This window comes from Nilaparvata lugens, chromosome X (genome assembly GCF_014356525.2).
Source record: "Nilaparvata lugens isolate BPH chromosome X, ASM1435652v1, whole genome shotgun sequence".
Taxonomy (NCBI): Eukaryota; Metazoa; Arthropoda; class Insecta; order Hemiptera; family Delphacidae; genus Nilaparvata; species Nilaparvata lugens.
Window position 1 is genome coordinate 70,844,240 of NC_052518.1, and position 21,579 is coordinate 70,865,818.

Below are 21,579 nucleotides of genomic sequence, written 5' to 3' on the forward strand. Positions count from 1 at the left end.
TCAGTTGTACTGTATTATAAAAATATCGGGGCAACGAGCTTCGCTCGTTATTTATTTTTTCATAAACAGAACACAATTCTTTAAAATGATTAGGGAAGGACAAACAGGCACAGCCTAAAACTGTTTCTTCCCCGAATTTTCATTTATACACTATAAATATTCCAAAAAGTAGGTAGGGTTCCATTAAGTTTGTAACAATTCAAACACCCCGCTCTCATAGGATATTAATTATTAGAATAGCGGAGTCATCACTCAGTCCACCAAATTGGACTTTTGTACCGGTGAGCTGAGAGAGTGATGACCGCGTAGAGGCGAGACTAGAGGGAGAACGTTCCGAGACGCGCTAGAGGAAGGTTGTGCGTGATGTAGTGAGATGTAGTTTTTAGTAATGTGATTGAGGAGTGATTTGTTTAGATTGATTGATTGATTGATTGAGTACTTTATTTATGTAGATTACAATATATACTGGCTTATACACTTATATACAATAGCTTACAATACAGCAAAATTATAGATGAATTTACATAATATAGACTAAGAAAATAATTATTGAAAGTATATGATATGAAAAAGTAATTTGTAATATAATAACTATAGATAATTATATTGTTATGCATCTACATAAATTGGCGGAGCTTTGGACATATCAATGTCCATTCTTTGGGAAGAATATTAAAAATATCCTCCCCACTAACTCTCTACCAAAACGTTAATTTCGTTATTTAAACTAAGGATTTATTTATTAATGGAAATATTGTAAAAGTTTTAATCAATATGAATATTAAAGAGAAAAAAAACAGAAAATTGATAGAGTAAAATAATTATATAGGTAGATAAGATCAAATAATTGATTAATAAAATGAAGTAGGCTGAAAGTAGATCAGGGTTATCAACTTTCAGTAATATACAGCATTATGCAGTGGATAATTGAAATAACATGAGTTTATATAATATATATATATACAATTCGTTCTATAACATGGTTTAAAGGTTTGTATTTGTGGGATGGGTGGGGGATGGATGTCATGTGATCGTTCTAGGGCCGGACAGTTTCAGTCATTTGTTCCAAAAGATGTTTTTTTAAAGTTAGGATGAAGCTCGCTCGGCTCTCGATGGACCTGATAGAAACAGGAAGTGCATTCCATGCACGACAGGCACTGACTAAGAAGGATTTTGTGAAAATAGTAGTTCGATGATTGGGTATCCTTAATGTACTTTCTCCGGTTCTAGTATGTGAAGCATCTATCCTCCTACCTTCAGAGACAAATTAGAGAGAGAGAGAGAGAGTATAGATGTTTGTTATGGGATTTTTTTTCAATAGAGTGAGACTGTTTTGGTGAATTGGCGTATTTATTTGAAATATCCTATAAAAGTAGCAGGGCCCAGGACCCTAAAAACCTGGTGGTGGCAGCGCTACTGGAGAGCACTGTCATGCTCGCCACGCACGCCACAAGTGGTGACTTGGCGGTGGGATCCGAACTCTGAAAAATTGTTTAAAGTATTTCAACCGTGGAAGAACAGTAAAAATTGTCTCCAAAAGATAATATAATTGGTACCGTGATAGTTTCAAAGTTCATTGTTAAGTGTTACTAAATTTCAATTCGTTTTGAATGTGTGTACGTGATTGTGTTGAACTCTTGATTATGTGTATTGTGTATTTCGTTAGTTTGTGAGGATGAAGATAACTTTATTAACTGCCAAATAATGAACAGTATAAATTTATTCCTACATGAATTCGGACAAAAGGCGAATATATTGAACTCATAGTTCAATACATCAAATCCGTGCAGTAATATTTTCTAAATAACGTTGATGTCTCAAAAATGATGTAGCTAGAAAAATGATTAAATTCAATTTTAAAGATAGTTGAACAGTGATTTCGGAAAATTATTCGGATGAAATATGGAACCGGGCGCGATTGTTGAACTCTGGAAAGCGGAAGTGTCTTGAGTCAGCAGAACGCGGGCAGCGAACCAGCTAAATGTTGTGGTGGGGATTGGCAGAGGTGTGACGTAGGCTTCCTCCAACTTTTGGGTGCTGGCGAATACGTCACCAGGTTCATCGCTCTTCGGGCTTCACGACTCCATGGAGACTGTCGCTGGCATTCTACCAGCTGTTCGGCGGATGACAACTGTAATAACATGGATCTACTACTGGAGCAACGTTTGCGGCATTCTACGATGGAGATGAAGACATCAACAATTAAATTTGGTGAGCAATTTATACAGCTCTTTCTATATTGAAAAAATTATTGTTATTATTTATATATTTATCGATTTGTTGTGTTTGAGAATGACTTCCCAATGAATTAATTCTATGATAGGAAATTGTTAGGTCTACATTCAGTTAATTTAGAGCTCATTTCAAATTATTAATGTTCATTTTATGCTGAAAATCAGATCAGATATCAATATTGTTTATTATAAAATAATTTAAGATGAAAAGATTTCAGGAAATTATCTAGGTCACACAGAGCTGAAGGATTAAATTTATTGTTTATGAGAGTTATTTATTTATGAAAATGAAAGGTTAATTATACAAATTTAAAATGGCTGAGAGAGTTAATTTTGAAGGGCAGGAAGTAGAAGTTCAAGCTGCTTTTGAAGCGCTACCAGCTAGATTAAATCAACTTAGTATCACATTAAACGAGACTGTTAACAGAGACCTAAATAGAACAGATACAAATTTAGTAGATGTAGAGCTTGTTACACCCCCTGAGCAAAATGTCAAACCAAATTTCGAGTTAGTTAGCAGTATTCCAACATTCGATGGAGAGCAGTCAGATCAAATTCATTCTTTTCTCGACACTGTTGATTGAATCTCTCAATTGTGTGGCTGGTCAGAATTTCAAAAGACACAAATTATCAGATTAAAACTTACTAGAAGTGCATTATTGTTTTTCAAGTCAGATGATAGGTGTAGGAATGCAAAATCTGCAGTTGAAATTAAAGCAGCTTTGGTTGAGCGTTTTGGTGATAGCCTACAAAGTCGCTATTACTATGCATCAATCCAACAAAATAAAGGAGAGTCAATTGAAAAATATGCAGACCGAGTCATGAACATTAGTAGGAAGACGATTAGAGTAACAGCAAGTGATGAAGCTAATAAAACACTAAGGGAAGAAGCTGATAGGAGAGCCATGGAGTCATTCTTAAGAGGATTACATGGTGGAATAGGGAAACAAACTCGTATCAAATTCCCAACATCCTTTAAAGAAGCAGTAACAACAGCCATAGCGATTTTCAACTTAGATAGAAAACCCTTCCAAAATGAACAGGAGCCATCTAGAAAAGTATTTAGCACAATAACTCAAAAAAATTGTTATAACTGTGGGAAGATTGGACACATCGCTAGACATTGTAGGAAGAGATTTGTACACACTGACACTCAACAAGTGGGCATTAGAGTTTGTAACTTTTGTAAGAAGAAGGGTCATCTAGAAATTGAATGTAGAATGAAACAATATTCCGCAGATAAATTTTGTAACAATTGCAACAAGCGAGGACATCTTGCACACAATTGTTGGGGAAGTGGGAAAAAGATAAATGACAACCGGAAAGATCAAGAGAAGTTGTTAAACGACAACGGGGAGCTCAAGACCGCCGTTGGAAACCCCAAACATTAGTAAATTCAGATCACTTTTGTAATAGGTCTGGACAGACGAGACGAAGTAAGCCCAAAATTGTAACCACATTATGCCAAAATAGTGCCGAAGAACTGGTTGTGGATGATAGTATTGGAGGAGTGGAAGGAAAGATTGTAGTTGATACGGGAGCACAAGTATCCCTTATCATAAGACAAATCGTAACTGGCACAATTACTCCAAGCAACATCCTAATTAGAGGCATCGCTGGAGCCCTTATGCGAGTGCATGGGACAGTGAGGCAAGTTATAAAACTGAATGGGATGGAGGTAAAATGCGACTTAATAGTAGTTGACTTACCAGACACCTATATTGCAATACTGGGATATGATGTTCTCAAAATTAAAAAGTCAGTCATAGACCTTGATCGTAGTATATTATTTATGGAAGGAAGGCAAGTTACGCGACTTTATGAAAGAAACAGTTCCAATGAAGATTACAAGAAGAGTGGCTTTATGACGGTTGAAAAAGAAAATACTCAATCAAAAACTATAAGTAAGAAAATTGGAGGAAGTACTCAAACAGATTCTACAAATTCAGAAATAGAAGAAAAAGAAAATTATATCCAATCAAAACCGATAACTTTAAAATTACCCTCACAATCGACAGTTCATGTTAATGCGTATTGTAGAACCAATCTAACAATACCTGCTAGGTCGGAGAGAATAGTACAGATCAAATTGGGGAGAAACAATAAAGAATTGAAAAATGAATTAGAAAACAAAGTAATAATAACAGAGCCTGTAACAGTTAAAGTTCATGAAATTTTAATAGCCCGAAGTCTTTCTAAAGTAATAAATGGAATGTATTGGACTAAAGTAACAAATGTAACCAATGAAGATTTGACATTATAACACTTTAATTTGTAATGTTGAAGAGTCTCAATCAAGCAATGATGAACACGATGCTAACTATAAAGAAGTGAAGCTAACTAGAAACAGAACAGAGGAGTTTGCAGCCAAATTAGAAGGAAAATTGAGTCATTTGGATAATGAGGAGAGAATTAAGATGAGAAATATATTTTGCAAATATATTGACATTTTTAGTCTTGAAGGAATTGAGAATTTAGGCTGTACATCAACAGTAGAACACAAAATTAATACTGGTGATCACCCTCCTATTAATAAAAGACCGTACAGGGTACCACATTCACAGAGAGATGTTTTAAAGAAACTTATTCAAGAACAGCTAGACAAAGGAATCATTGTGACCAGTTCATCACCCTGGTCAGCACCAGTTGTTATTGTTCCGAAAAAACCAGGTCCTGATGGTGTTATTACATACAGAATGTGTATTGATTTTAGAGAAATTAACAAAATTACAGTTCCAGAAGTATGGCCTTTACCTGATATCCACGAGACATTAGATTCATTATGAGTTAGCAAATATTTCACAGCACTTGATATGAACTCTGGATTCTTCCAAATAAAAATGCACCCCGAGAGTCAATAAAAAACTGCTTTCAGTACTCCTGATGGACATTATGAATATACAAGAATGCCAATGGGACTTATCAATTCACCAGCAGTGTTTCAAAGACTTGTAGACTCTACCTTGTTAGGACTGAAAGGAAAAGCATGCCTACCGTACATGGATGATATTTTAATATTTACCCCTACAATAGATCAGCACACTGAAGAAATTGCCGAAGTATTGGATAGATTTAGAGAAGCCAATTTGAGTGTTCAATTGAAAAATGTCAAATTGCTAAGCCAGAAATAAGTTTTCTAGGTCACATAGTCACCAGGGATGGAATCAAGCCATGTCCTAAGAAAATTGAAGCAATCAAAGCGTTTCCTCGACCTAAAAATGAAAAAGAGATCCGTGGTTTTGTAGGTTTATGCAGTTATTACGGAAGACATGTTCCAAAATTCGCCGAAATCGCCAAACCGCTTACAAAATTAACTAAAAAGAATCAAAATTTTGATTGGAATGAAGAATGTGAAACCGCTTTTCAAAAGTTGAAAGAAAAACTAATCACAGAACCGCTACTTATCTATCCAGATTTCTCAAAAGCATTTATTCTTAGCACAGACGCCAGTAATTTTGCAATTGGATCAATTTTAGCTCAGGAAATCAATGGAGTAGAACATGTTATTGCATATGCATCTATACAACTCAATTCAGCTGAACAAAATTACAGTGTAACAGGGCGAGATCTAGTAGCAGTTGTATGGGCTGTTAAATATTTTGGATGTTACCTCTATGGTAGATCATTCACTCTATATACTGATCATAGTGCTATCAAGTGGCTTTTATCACTGAAAGATCCATCAAGTAGATTAACCAGATGGGCTTTGAAGTTAGCTGAGTACGATTATAAAGTAATTCACAAGCCTGGTGTTAAACACTCAAATGCAGACTGCTTAAGCAGAGTTATATACAAGAATACAGTTCAGAATCTTCCACTGTTAGACTTGGAAATCATAAGAGAGAAGCAGAGAGCAGAAGAAGAGTGTCAGCGCCTTCGAGAGTATCCTAGTTTCAAATTGAGTCCAGAAGGGATCATTCACTTCAAGATACATGATAAGAAGTTGATTGTTATACCAAGAAGCCTTCGAGAGAAAGTTATTCGTCTTCACCATGATCTTCCTTATGCCGGTCATGGGGGCATTAAGAAAACAATTGTAAGAATTCAAGAAAAGTTTTATTGGCCTAAAATGAAGAATGATGTAACTAATTTTATAAGAGCGTGTGAAGAATGTAGTAAAAGAACAGATTACGGAAAATTGAAAGAAGCCTTAGGAGAATTTAATGAAGTGACCGAGTTTGGATACAGACTGTCATGTGATATTCTAGGCCCACTTCCGTTATCAAAGTCAAGAAACCGATACATCCTAACAGTAATTGATCATTTTACTAGATATGGGGATTTTATCGCCCTACCGGATCAAACTGCTGAGACTATTGCACAAGCACTAATACAGAGAGTGATAACAAGAATCGGTGTACCAATGGAATTAATTACTGATCAAGGAACTAATTTTACGTCTGATCTGATGAAATCGATGTGCAAACTTCTAGGAATAAGAAAATTATAAACAACAGCTTATCACCCAATGAGTAATGGTAGAACGGAAAGAGTTCACAGAACTATACCAAAAATGTTGAGTCAATGGCCCATATGAATAAAACCAGAGCAAATGCTCATGAGCAAGAGCATGGAGCATAAGGTTTTGCTCATGAGCAAAAGGTAGAAGCAAAAGCATTTGCTCATTTTTATATGAATAAGCTTTACCTTTTACTCTTACCTTATGCTCCTCAACTCTGGAGCAAATGCTCACGTATTTTAGAGATTTTTCATCAGCTGATTCGCTTTTGTAGCCTCAGTTTGTTTTTATAGCTCACGGAAGCGCTAAATATGCAAATAGGGTGCACCGCTTGTGTTTGCGTCGTCTGCTGTTTTCTATTTATGAATAGAGTTTTAGGTTAGTTGAGTTTAGAATTTTGAGATAATAGCGTGAAAGCTGCTCTAGACTAGACTCACCTTTTTGAAGCATTTGCTTCAAAAGTTGAGCAAATGCTCTAGTTTATTCATACAATTTTGAGCAAAAGCTTTTACTTTTCAGCAAATGCTCAAACTATTTTTTTGATGAGCATGAGCAAAAGGTTTTGCTCACGTTTATTCATAGAAAATGAAGCAAATGCTCCATATTTTAGAAGTATAAGCAAATGCTCAACTTTATTCATATGGCCCATTATGTCAACAAAAATCAAGATGACTGGGATGAGTTGCTTCCCATGGTGAATATGGCATACAATTCGCAAGAGCACGAATCAATTGGATACACACCTTATGAGATGGTATTCGGAAAGAAAATGAGAACACCGCTTGAAGCTGATCTCACATTAACTGAAGATACAGAGATTTATTCGAATTATATATAAGATCTTAGAAGTAGATTACAAACTATAAAAGAAATGTCAGTTGAGTGCCAAGAGAAGGCAAAGAAAACGCAGAAGAAGCAGTACGACAAAAAGTCTAAAACAAGTGAATATCGTGTAGGACAAAAAGTTTATCTCTATGTACCACAAATTAAAAGAAAGAGAGTGAAGAAATTGTCAAAGCTATGGAGAGGACCGTATCGAATTGTAGAAATTAAATCGAAACTGAATGTAGTATTGAGAGTAAGAGGAAAGAACGTAGTTGTACATGTAAACAGAATAAAACCAGCGTTGTACTATGAGCAAGCTGCAAATGAAGTTCGAGAAGGAAACGATCCAGAAGAAGAAGAGGAAGAAGATGAAGAACAAATAGAAGTCAATGAGGAAAACGAAGAAGAGCAAGATGAAGACGACTATAACAATGACGAAGTAAGAGAAGAGGAAGAATATGATGAAAATGAATCAGATAACGATGCAAACTCGAAACACAAGAGAAAAAGGAAAAAACCAAGAAGATATAAATAACGATAATAACGATTATGTAGTGTATTGATTATGTCCATGATTATTGAGATATTAATATATATTGTATATTAAATGTAAAAGAATGACCCCATATGATAGATTATTCATTTATTTATTCAATTATAATATTCAGTAGAAAGTTTAAGTTGCAGTTTATTTTTATCATGTATATTTATTTTGTATTACTTCAAGATAATAACTTTAAATGTTGGTGAGAAAGAATTTAAGCAAGTTTACTTGAGACAGGAACAAAAATTAAAAGAACTAAAACAAGGTGTGAATGATTAGTATGTTGAGTAAGTATGGAGTGTGAATGTGATGGCCAGTGAATGTTGATGATTGTGGAAGAATGATTTGTGTGATTGAAACTAATAATAAGAAACTAAACATGTCCATGGGCAAACCAATGAAACTTTGATTCACTAATTTTGTGAATGAAAACGAAATGCATAATATTCTATTGTTGAAGAATTTTCATGTCTTGCTTTAATTCACACCAAAGGAACTATGAAAACTTGTATATTTATACCTTAAGCTATTATTATACAGGGTGATTCATAATTATGGTAAAATAATTTAATACGTGATAGTAGAGGTAAAAATAAGAAAAAAAGTTCTTATAAACATATATCCATAAACGCTTCATTAGCGAGCTATACAGGGTGAAAGATTTCGCCCGGAATTCAGTTCCTCTGGTGAAATACACCGATGCTGAATTGTTTGGGGACTAGTTTTTGAAAAACTTATGCTGGATTCATATGGAAAAATATCTGAAAAACTGAATAAAACTAGTCTGGAAGCTGTAGTGTGAGTAGTTTTTGAGAAAAAAGTTGAAATATGCAAAAAATTCAAGTAGAAAAACACAGACTTCTACGTTTGATGCCCAATAACTTTCTTTAATGACCAGTAAACAAATAATTTTTCACAATAAAAATTGTAGAGAATTTAATTCTGAGAAGAATGATGTAAGCTGTGTAAACTAAATTTGAATAAACGTTGGATAAAATGTATTCTTATGTAGTACATTATACCACAAAAATTTGCTGTTTTATGAGGAGAGAACTAATAACTCATAAGTTGTACCTGATTGCAAATAAAATATTCGGTTTTTTATGAAAGTTTTTTTTTATATGAAAGTAGCATATCTAGATGATATTAAACTTATACCAAAAGACTAGTAGATTATGCCATTAAGCCTAGAAGGAAGCTCGAACAGAAGTAGATGATCTCCTATGATTCCTGCCCAAATGTTTACTGAAAACTGATGTTGTGGAAGATTGGGATTGATGGCATGAGGATTCTCAGCTGCCCAAATATGTTAGTTGTGGACGTTAACGATAGCTGTTCTTGTAAAGTGTGCCTCGTCGGTAAATAAAACGGTTGTTAAAAAGTTTGGGTAAACAAGTTTTACTAAAAACCATCGGCAAATACCAGCACGGGGAATACAGTCTCGTGGCAATAGAGTATGAACTTTCTGGAGGTGGTATGGATGTAACTGTTGCTCTTTTAGTATCCTCCAAATGATAGATTGATTGACATTAAACTGCACTGACAATTCTCTTGTGTTCTTCTCGGGGTGATCATAAATTTCATTAAGAACTTGTTCTTCTAACTCAACAGTCTTAGTAGATCGGGGTCTGCCTGCATAAATGTGCTCTTTGGATATCAAAGAATCTGTCTCAGACAGACGTTGATGAAAAGTGGCAAAAAACCTTGAACTTGGACATACTCGGTTAGGAAAGTTCTCGTGATACAAACGTCTTGCTCCAGTACTATTACAGTAGTGTCCCATTCCATACATTAAATGCATGTCAGCTAATTCGGAGTATGAATAATGTCTAAAATTAGGCTACCTGCCATTTTTTAAAAAGTTAACACTTAACACAAAAGCAAAGTGAAATGGTTACAAATAACTGGTTAATAGGTTAAACAAAAAACACAACGCGGCTACAGTAGGCCTAACTTACAGTTTGTTTTTTTGTTCAACAGTGAGCTAAAATATTTCTGAAAATAATTTTCAGCTGATAATTTATTTTAAATATTTTTTTATTTAAGACAAAATATATCAGCTGTTTTGTTCCAAAGGCCTACTGTAGCCGCGTTGTGTTTTTTGTTTAGCCTATTAACCAGTTATTTGTAACCATTTCACTTTGCTTTTGTGTTAAGTGTAAAAATGGCAGGTAATTTTAGACATTATTCATACTCCGAATTAGCTGAGAATACATTTTATCCAACTTTTATTCAAATTTAGTTTACACAGCTTACATCATTCTTCTCAGAATTAAATTCTCTACAATTTTTATTATAAAAAATTATTTGTTTACTGGTAATTAAAGAAAGTTATTGGGCATCAAACGTAGAAGTCTGTGTTTTTCTACTTGAATTTTTTGCATATTTCAACTTTTTTCTCAAAAACTACTCACACTACAGCTTCCAGACTAGTTTTATTCAGTTTTTCAGATATTTTTCTGTTATAGACAAACGCGAAATTATTATCTGTTTTTCCAATGATGAATAATTATTATCCTTTTCATGTCCTTCAGCGAGTTTTCCCAGCGATGAGACCTAGTGCATTAAAATTTTTATATCATAAAGCTACTATGCTCCAAATTTCGTGAAAATCGTTAGAGCCGTTTTCGAGATCCGTTGGACATACATAACCAGATAAGCACATAACCAGATAACCATATACAGAAATATACCATATATACAGAAATTTTTTGCTCAATATAATAGGATATAATTATAAATTCTTACTTATAATCAGCTGTGGACGAAGTTGATCAAATCTTATTTGGCAACGTTGCATTTACTCTCATCAGACTATTTTCATACGTTATTGTATATTTGAAACATTGTATGATATAGTAAACAACCAATTCATTTTTAAAGTGATTTATTATAATATATATATATTATAATAAATTGATATATATAATGAAAAATAATTGAGAAATTATAATAGAACTACCTAAAACAACTTGGACAACAAAATAAACAACTTTGTTGTAAACAAAATAAACATGTCACTTGCCACATCTACTCACCTCCACATTTTATTTGAAAACCAGAAATAGACCGTTGAGACAATTGGTCTATCTTTTCATATTCCCTCAATACTACCTGATTGTTAAAAGCTAATTTTCGTATGTGCTTCCTCAACATAGCAATACCCTTTTCTTGGAATATGGGGATGTAGATTTATAGATGGAATTCCTGGAAGATTGGATATGTGAGCATGTTGTCAATGGAAATGAGTAGAATACAAAAACTTTGAAAAGTATAATAGAGTTGAATGAAATCAAGTCCAATTATTGTATGGCAAGACTACGATACTTATGAGCTCTACTTAGAAATGTATTGTGAAACAAGATAATTGTACTGGAATGTAATAAACTGTGATATTTTTATAATTATTTAAAAGCAATCAAGCATTGAGAGAAAAACCAATAAGATGTTCATATTATCTTCTCAAATCTTAATACATTAACAACACACTACCGGTAATTCACGAGTAAATACTGATGTGATCGATTTCAATGAACATTAAATGAAATGGTTGTTTTCTTCTAAATCTCTATACTTGAGCATTCTGTTAATTTCGAACAGAGCTCACTTTCACGGGGTTTTCTCAGATGATGCAGCAATCACTGAGGAATCTCCAACATAGATCTCAATAATCCAGGAGAGAGTCATCTAAAATTAAAACTGTTAGTGCTATATTGCTAAATTATTATAGCCGATTATTGGTGTTTTTCAGAAAATTATTAATGCCATAAATGTCTCTTAATTAAATGAAAGTTTTGAAGTTTTAATTATCATATTTTTCGCATTCCCATTTTTAATTTTTTTATATTTTGAATCTCTTCATTTGGGTCACTCGTTGTTTAGTCGTATATAGTACGATTATATAGTATTACCTAATAAATATAAAAGTGAAATGGCACTCACTGACTCACTCACTCACTCACTCATTCGCAGAACTAAAAATCTACCGGACCAAAAACGTTCAAATTTGGTAGGTATGTTTAGTTGGCCCTTTAGAGGCGCACTAAGAACGGATTTGGGAAAATTTCCAAAGATATGCCCAAAATCTGCGTTTTTCCAGCGTTTTCTCAGCTTTATCGAGAACAAATGAGCAGAAAATGTTCAAATTTAGTACAGAAGCTCAGCTAGGGTGTAATAATGTTGTGTTAGAAGGAATTTGCAATAACTTTAAAGATACGCCCAAAAATCTGTGTTTTCCAGCGTTTTTTGCGCTTTCTCAGCTTTATCGAGAACAAATGAACAGAAAATGTTCCAATTCACTACAGAAGCTCAGCTGGGGTGTAATAATGTTGTGTTAGAAGGAATTTGAAATAACGCCAAAGATACGCCCAAAATTAGCGTTTTTTGCGTTTTCTCAGTTATTGTTTTATCAGTGCGCTTTCATCAAGTAATAGACAGAAAATGTTCAAATTTGGTACAGAGGTTTAGCTAGGGTCTAAAAATTTTGATGAGGTGACTTTAAAATTTCATCAAATATACGCCCAAAATCAGCGTTTTTCCAACGTTTTTCTCAGCTTTTCTGCGTTTTCTCAGTACTTTAACTTTCTGATGGAATGAAGCATGCTCAAATGAAAAATACAGGTGAGCGAAGCGAACCCGCTGATTTCATAACCTGTCTAGATGGATATGGCGAGCGAAGAGAGCCTGACGGCTAGTTCAGGTATATATCTATCACAGAAATCTCTCTCAGCAGCGAAATAGGTTAGGACGCTTAACATAGGTTGCTAGAGAACGATAATAATAAGAATATGTGATGAATAATATATCCTTTCTAGACGAGCAATATTTCTGTATTCACAGATATCCAAAAACTTCAACACTGAAATAATGTGAATATTCTTTGAAACGGTTTCATATATTGATGGGCGATTTCCACCATTCATTTTCTCTTGAAATTCTTTTTTTTTTAATCTTGCATTAAAATCTTCCCATAAAAAATGTGTGATTCAATGTGGCGGAACCAAAATGGCAGACCAAAATTTTAAAGTTACCTACAGATTTTTTTTCATTTGAATAGGATTCCCAGTGTATCCCACTGTCAAATTATCTTTGGAAAAGGATCATTAAGCAGTTTTCCTATGTTAGTATTAATATTAAGCGGTAGGCCTATGTGAATCCATAGAACTTCATAGGTTTCTCCGTATGGGTAAATGATTCAGAATCAAAATTCAAATTCGTTAAATTTATAATACCAACGACATAGCAACTGCCATCACAATTTGTATCATTAATATAATGTGTATGCTACTGAAGTCAGGCAGACACACAAGAGCAAGTTATCTTATCACATGTACTTTCAATGTTACTTTTATATCCAGTAAAATATTTTTCGCCCCACTTGGATGTAATGAGCTGATTTTCGTGCGTCATATGGAGGCCGAAAATGATTGTTTTCTGACCAGGCCGGTAAATGTTTTACGGCCCTAGGGCTGTAAAATAACCTTGAAGTCAGCTGATTCTGATTTGATGTGAACGTGTTTACAAAATGGTTTATGAAACGGAATCAGTTTATGCTTCTAGAATTGAATAAGTATTCTGCAATAAGATACTATCATTTTATTTGCATGAATAAAATACAGATAAGATATAATTTATATTATAAACTATTCAAATTAGATTTTCAGAGTAGGATAGAACTTCTAACCTAAACTTCCGAAGTCGACAACAAGCATTGTTGACGTTGACATTCAGATTGGCCAAATTTCAAGTGTGCTAAAACAGCTGATCAAAAAACTTTTCATTATTTGTGATTATTATTCAAGAATCAAAGCATTTATAATTCATCTTAATGTCATTTGGGAGAATAAAAAGTATAAACTCAACCTCTTACATAATTGAACATAATATTTTAGGTTATTTAGACAAATCAGAATAAAAAATAGAAATACTTGGACAATTTCCTGATATTCAGATTACCTCAGATTTGCTAGAGCTATGACCTCCCTGTTTTGCTTTCGGAAGTGCCTAATAAACAATTATTCTCATATTTGTATTGTTTATTTTTCTGTGTAGCGAAAAATAACGTTCTCACCATGGGCAAAAATGTTTTTCCGGCTCTCAATCTTTTCTAGTCCTCGGCCTACGGCCTCGGACTTGAAACCCGATTTCGAGCCGGAAAAGTCTCATTTTCGGCCCTAGGTGCGAAATATACTATTGTTGTTCGACGAACTTGATCTGTAAAGGTTCGAAGAGTGCATGTTCAAAATTTGAAGCTGATCGATCAACTCTTTCTAAAGTTATTGTAGTACATTCAAACAAACAAACAAACCGACAGACTGGCAACAACTTTGAACTTGAGTAAAAAGTAAGAACTTGCTAATGCTCGTTCAATAAATATTATTGAGAGAACAACGGGAAAGAAAAAGAACCATGTTGGGAGCACATAACTTGAAGGAGTCAAATTATTTCAGTGTAGGGGATTGTATATTTTACAAGAGAGTGTGTTGCTGGGGAGACATATAATGTTGCTGGGGGCCTATAGTGAGAAAATGAAAAAGAGAGGATTTAATTTAATTGCTGCTTCAGTTTTTTGCACAGCCGGTCCTCTCTCACATTCAACCATCAACCCTCCAGTACGATGCTACATCAACTATATTATACAATCCTACTCAGTGGAATGGAGGAATTCACAATATTACAGGCAAGAGTTGATAGTAATAAATATAATTGATACAAAAAATTTACAAATGAAGGCATGGGAAAGTCAAATTTAAGATAGGTAGAAGATAATATGTCTGAAGCATTGTATGAAATAATAACAAAACCCTGATGAAAAGAAAGGAGAGAAGTATTAAAAATAATTCTAATCACAATGAATATAGAATGCAATTTGAATTGTCGATTCTCTGAAAAGGCTATAAAATAGTATCCTTCCCATTAGCACACAACCGGGTAAGATTGATTGTTTGATTGAGTACTTTATTTATGTAGATTACAATATATACTGGCTTATACACTTATATACAATAGCTTACAATACAGCAAAATTATAGATGAATTTACATAATATAGACTAAGAAAATAAATGAAAAAAGCAATCTGTAATAACTGTAGATAATTATATTGTTATGCATTGTCACGGTGAGATTCGCCAAACAGCTTTGATAAGCAACTTTCTATAATAATAAGCTAAAAATTACGACTACCCACCTTTATTGGCTGTTGAAATAACAACAAAATCTATTATTCAATCATTTATTGAGATCCAGATTCACAAACAGTTGTAAATGGTTTTCGAATAACCTATAACAGCATAATGAATGTTTGTTTACAATAAGGGTTAGTTTCTCAATGCAAACTGAGCCGGCTACCTTATCAGTCAGCTGATAACCGGCGTGTCTGCTTCTGATTGTTGACTGCTTGCTTCGATTTTCAATTTTATTTTATTGTTTATTGTACACTCTGACCTGCTGAAAAATCAGCTCATTGTTCCCCTATATTTGTTTTGCTTGTTTTCTTGTTTTTATTTGTAAAATTATTTATTTATTCTATATGGCACACCTGGGCACATTTCTTTATTGTAGCCATCCTATTGGTAGATTGGGTTTTTCTGACCAGTGATTGGTCAATAACTGGTCATGTGACCTTTTCTTCCCCAAACCTAGCTTCTCAATTTCTGAGAAGAAGGAGAAAGAGAGAGATTAACTGAGCATTCCAATGGAGAGTCGTTTGTAACTCCTATTTGTTATTTTTTCCGTTTTAAATGTTTCATTGTTAAATTTATGTAAGAGTGCTAAATTCAATTAATGTAGAGTTCCCGTAACGTTAGAATTTAGTTTTGATTACCAAATCTCAGTTAAAAAGGAGTTATATATTATTAAAATCGCGAGCTAATTTAATGAAGCCTATGATGCCATGCAGCCTGATGAAAGATGCCAGCCATGCAGCGAACTAATCTCCATGAGTGAGTGCGCGTATATTATGGGCCCATATATGTGAGTGATTTATGATAATATTACTTCAAAACTTCTTCGACTCAATTTTCCATAGATAAAACTGGTAAATCGTTTGTGAAAATTCTGGCGTTACACTGTCCAAGCTTGAGTCGGGCAACCCTTGGGTGAAAGCACTACATGCTCATCCTTAATAAATTTATTAACTTGAAAGAACTCTTTAAAATTCAAATTATATTGTTTATGGGCTTAACCCTTCATTATCAACTTCATTTATTAATTATTGAACAAACAATATTCTTATATGATTTAGTAAATTTAAATAAATGCAACTTGTCATCTGTAACAATATTCATTGTTCCAATTGTGAATTATGAGGATTATGAAAATTATCATGAGAAGTCAGCCTGTTATGAAACTTTATTTCGCTGGTTTGCTTTTCTGCGTTGACTCTGTTAGTGTGTGCGTAGAAGTTATAGTACTAAGAAAACCAACGATTTTCCTGAAGCATCAGTCTGGTTCATGACCTTATAAGGCAAGGAATTTGTGTCTGATTGATTATCAATCATGTCTTATTTGGTTAGGAATTTGGAAAATAGCTGTCACTTGGTGGGAGAATGTATCGTAAATTGTAGTTGTACCGTTCCTTTCTATTGGCGGAAATTTTTCTAGAAAATAGTAGCTGCCAATCACAGTTAACGTTGGTTAGGTTCCTATCTAGTGAGGCCGTTTACAGCTGTCCACGGCAAGACGACAGAAGTGAAGTGCATTCATTCAGCGTCTGTCCTCTGTTGTAAGCAGTACAAAATGTAGTCACAGAATTTTGTGTTAATCATGGCTTTCAGTATCGATCGAGCAGTCGTAGCGAGCAGACGTAGTTTTTTTTTAGTGAGAGTAGTTGAAATAGTGTATGCAATAGTTAAAGTGCTGAGTTCAGTGTTTTAATTGTTGTGCGCGAGTTCAGTGCCCTGCGCCGAAAAATCAGTTCAGTGCTGAATTATCATCTAGTCCGGCTAAGGAATGTAAAGAATGTGAGGAATGTCGACTCCCAAAAGATTGCCAACCTTCCTACTGCCAGAGTTCGAAGAGGAGGAGGAAACCGAGGACGACGCAACTATGAGTCAACTAACACCGGCTAGGAGCGTTGAACCAGCGTCAATGACTGGAAACGTCAACACTTCCCCAGAATCGTTTCTAAAAACGAACCAACTAAAAACTGCAACTAAAAACTGCTGTTTTTGTACAATGCATGGAAAGAAGTCACTTTCCAACAGAGTGAAGAGAGAGAAAGAATGCATAAACTGGAAAAGGAGTTGGAGAGAGCACGGTTGGAGATTAATCAGCTGAAAGAGATATTTTCATCAGCATCTACAACCACACAGAATCTTCAATCTTCAGCTTCACATGCAATGCAACCAGCATCTTCTAGAAGTAGCAATAAAAGTTATTCACCACCGAATTGAGAGGAAGAAGAGAAAATGGTAGCATCAGAGACTGCATGGATTCTCCCTAAACAAAAGAAGAGAAAAATCCGTGACTCACCAGAAAAAATAAGGCCTGCAACTGATTCTACAAGTATGAAACCAACAGAAAAGAGAAACAAGCCACCGCCAGTCATATTAAGCAATATACAAGAGTATTCGAAAATTAAAGAGGTATGAAATCGAAAAATCTCAATTTCAGTGCCAACATGATGAACAACAACCAGCTAAAATTGAATGTTGAAACTGAACATGAATAAAGAGATTTAACTAAGATGTTGAATGAAGTTAAATATGAATGGCACACGTACGAAAATAAACAAACTCGTCCAATTCGTGTCATGGCTTAAGAGCTTCATCCATCATGCGATCCAGACGATATAAAGAACGATCTTCTAAGCAGAGGCTTTCAATAATCAGTGCTGTCAACAAAATTAAAAAAGTGAAGAAAGATGGAAAAGAACACATTATCAGACTTCCAATGTTCATGTTAACATTCAAGAATACAGAAGATACAAAAAGAATATTTGAAATTAAACATATTTGCTACATGAAAGTGAAAATTGAATCAATTAGAAGTAATAAAATGATTCCACAGTGTAAACGTTGTCAACGGTTTGGTCATACACAGACATACTGTCAACATGAACCTGTGTGTGTGAAGTGTGCTGGAAAACACTGGACTATTTCGTGTACTAAGGCTAAAGAAACCCCAGCCAAATGTTTCAATTGTGCTGAGGCTCACCCAGCTAACTACAGAGGCTGTCTCATCGCTAAAGAACTTCAGAGAAGAAGAACTGAAAAAGAAAACCTAGTTAAAAGAAGTAGCGAAGTACCACATACAACTAAACAGAGAAACTTCACTTCAAAAAAGTACACTGGAGAAATATCCTATTCCCAAGTAACGAAACCCACTCCAAGCCTACAACAGGAGAGCCAACCAAAGCAGCAAGAACAACAGCAACCAGTTGAAGTCAATAAGGTTTTGCAGGAAATTTTTAACAGTTTAAATATTCTTTCTGGACGACTTGACAGCTTGGAAGGGGAGAGTAAGAGTATCGAGAAGAAAACTAGAAAATGAATATTGCGAGCCAACAAGATATAAGGATTGCTACCTGGAATGCCAATGGAATAAATAATATCAATAATAATAGAAAACAAGAAATAGAAATATTTCTAAAGACACGAAATATAGATGTTTGCCTCATCTCTGAAACCCATTCAACTGAGCAGACTCACTTCAAAATCAATGGATATAATGTTTACGAAACTATTCATCCTCAAAATCAAGCAAGAGGTGGAAGTGCTGTAATAGTGAAGGAGAGTATTAAACACTATGAAGACTTCAGTATTCAAAGTAATGAAATACAGCTAACCGTAGTTGGAATAGAGTCCATCAACCAGAGAATACTTGTTGGAGCTGCATATTTTCCACCACGTTACAATTTAAAGAAAAATGATTATACAAATATTCTTCATCAGCTTGGAGATAGATTCATAGTGGGTGGAGATTTTAATGCCAAGCATAAGGATTGGGGTTCAAGACTCACGACTACCAAAGGAAAAGAACTCAGAGAGGCTATCCAGGAGCTGGGCTGCGAATTCCATTCAACAGGGACACCAACGTATTGGCCAACAGATCTGAATAAAACTCCAGATCTTCTAGATTTCTTCATAACAAAGAGAATATCCAGTAATTTCATCGACATTGAAGAGAGTTTTGACCTGGATTCTGATCATTCAGCTGTAATTCTCACACTTAGTGAACGAATAATAAAGAAAGAAGACAGACCAATGTTAGTCAACAGAACAACAGACTGGGAACCTTTAAAAGTGGATTTGGAGAATGAAATCAACTTGAATATTCCACTTAGAACAACTGAGCAGCTAGATGAAGCCGCAGAAAATTCATGTGGCAAATCCAGAAATCAGCCTGGAAAAACACCAGACAATATACCAGGAAAACAAAAGGATGCAATTACCCTCTGGAGATTCGACAACTTGTTTTAGAAAAACGAAGGGCAAGAAGAAGATGGCAACAAACTCGTGATCCTGCTGACAAAAATATCTTGAATAACAAAACACAACAATTGAGAAGAGAGATAAGGAAACTAACTGAGGAATCCATTAATAACTACCTTCAAAATTTGACAGCTGATGCCAGTACAGATTATTCATTATGGAAAGCAACAAAAAGAATTAAGCGGCCAATATTACAATCCCCTCCAATTAGAAAACCAGATGGTACGTGGGCAAGAAATAACAGGGAAAAGGCAGATTTATTTGCTAATCATCTAGAAGAAATCTTCCAGCCAAACAACATTCAATCTGAAATTGATCCTGAAGAAGATATAATGGATGATTTAGATACAGAGATTGATCCAGTTTCTATAAATGAGGTTCAAGAAGAAATAAAATATAATATGAATACCAAAAAAGCACCTGGGTTTGATCTGATTACAGGTGAAATCTTGAAGAAACTTCTAAGGAAAGGTATTGTCATGCTAACATACTTATTCAATGCATCACTCCGATTACAGCATTTTCCTACAATTTGGAAGGTGGCAGAAGTCATTATGTTGCAAAAGCCTGGGAAATGTCCTCAAGAAGCGAAATCATACCGCCCAATATCTCTTCTACCTGTAATTTCAAAGCTTTTTGAGAAATTGCTAATGAAGAGATTGACTCCCATCATAAGTAGCAGGAATCTGATACCAGCCTATCAATTTGGTTTCAGGCAGAAGCACTCAACCCTGGACCAAGTACATAGAATCACCAATGTAATAGAGAAGTCATTAGAGAAAAAATCGATATGTTCAGCAATCTTCCTTGATGTGGCACAGGCATTTGACAAAGTGTGGCATGAAGGACTGATCATTAAACTTCATAAAATTCTCCCCACTCAACTTGTAAAACTTTTAAAATCATACATCAACAACAGATTATTCAGAGTAAAACAAGGTGACGACGTCTCCGAATTGAAGGAAATAAGGGCTGGAGTTCCACAGGGTAGTGTTCTTGGACCAGTTCTTTATGTGCTGTACACAAGCGATCTTCCTGAATTGGATGCAGTGACAATAGCTACTTTTGCTGATGATACTGCAATACTGGCAGAAGGGGAAACAGTACAAGAAGCAGCCACAAAACTACAGAATGCTAGCAACAGATTCAGTGACTGGACCAAAAAATGGAGAATTCGATTAAATGAGATGAAGTCTATTCATATCAACTTCACAAACAAAATTATCAATGACCCGATTCGAATAAATCTGAATGGGAATGTAGTACCACACAGCAACACAGCATAATACCTTGGAATGACTCTTGACGCCAAGTTGAAATGGAAAGAGCATATCAAGATGAAAAGGAGTGAGCTAGGACTCAAATACAGTAAAATCTATTGGCTGTTGGGCCGTCAATCACAACTCTCATTGGACAACAAGTTATTGATTTACAAACAAATTCTAAAATCTGTCTGGACGTATGGAATTCAGCTTTGGGGCTGCTCTAGAACATCTAACATCAGTCAGATTCAAACATTCCAAAAAAAGTACTGCGGAACATGGTGAATGCGCCCTGGTACATAAGGAACAGCGATTTGCACCGAGATCTACACATCCCCTATGTGACCTGTGAGATAAGACGATTGGCAGCCCATCATGAGTCACGTCTTCATCAACACGACAACACCGAAGTCATCCAACTACTAGACAACACTGAACTCACTAGGAGGTTGAAGAGAACAAAGCCCATCCAGTTGGTGCTAGTGGAGTGATTAAAGTATATTGAATAAAAGTGTAGTGAAATAATTTAAAGTAGTGAAATTATAGATTGGAACTGTAGGCTTCACTGGAAGACTTTAGCAATAAAAATTAATTTAGGATAAGAAATAACAGAACAAAATTAATGGTTAGTCCTAGTGACTAGTTTTAATAGATATAACAAAAAAAAAAAATCATGGCTTTTATGCCAGCTTTAGGCTTGGTAGTATTTGGCTCTGGAACCTTCTGTTCCAGTAGCATATTTAGTTTTCTGCCTTAGTTTTGCTTTAATTAAGAACAGAGGATATCAAATTGTCACCTCACAATGGAGATTTTCCTCCTAT

General features: G+C 34.7%; 1 protein-coding gene across 1 annotated transcript in view; it reads right to left on the reverse strand.

Annotated features, from left to right (window-relative positions):
* Window positions 1–11,092: 11,092 nt before the first annotated feature.
* Window positions 11,093–21,579, reverse strand: part of LOC111049300 (low-density lipoprotein receptor-related protein 1) — a 189,847-nt gene continuing 179,360 nt past the window's right edge. The window contains exon 17 of the mRNA XM_039441555.1: window positions 11,093–11,269. Coding sequence (XP_039297489.1) covers window positions 11,255–11,269 — 15 coding nt within the window. The 3' untranslated portion in view covers window positions 11,093–11,254. The remainder of the gene's footprint in view (window positions 11,270–21,579) is intronic.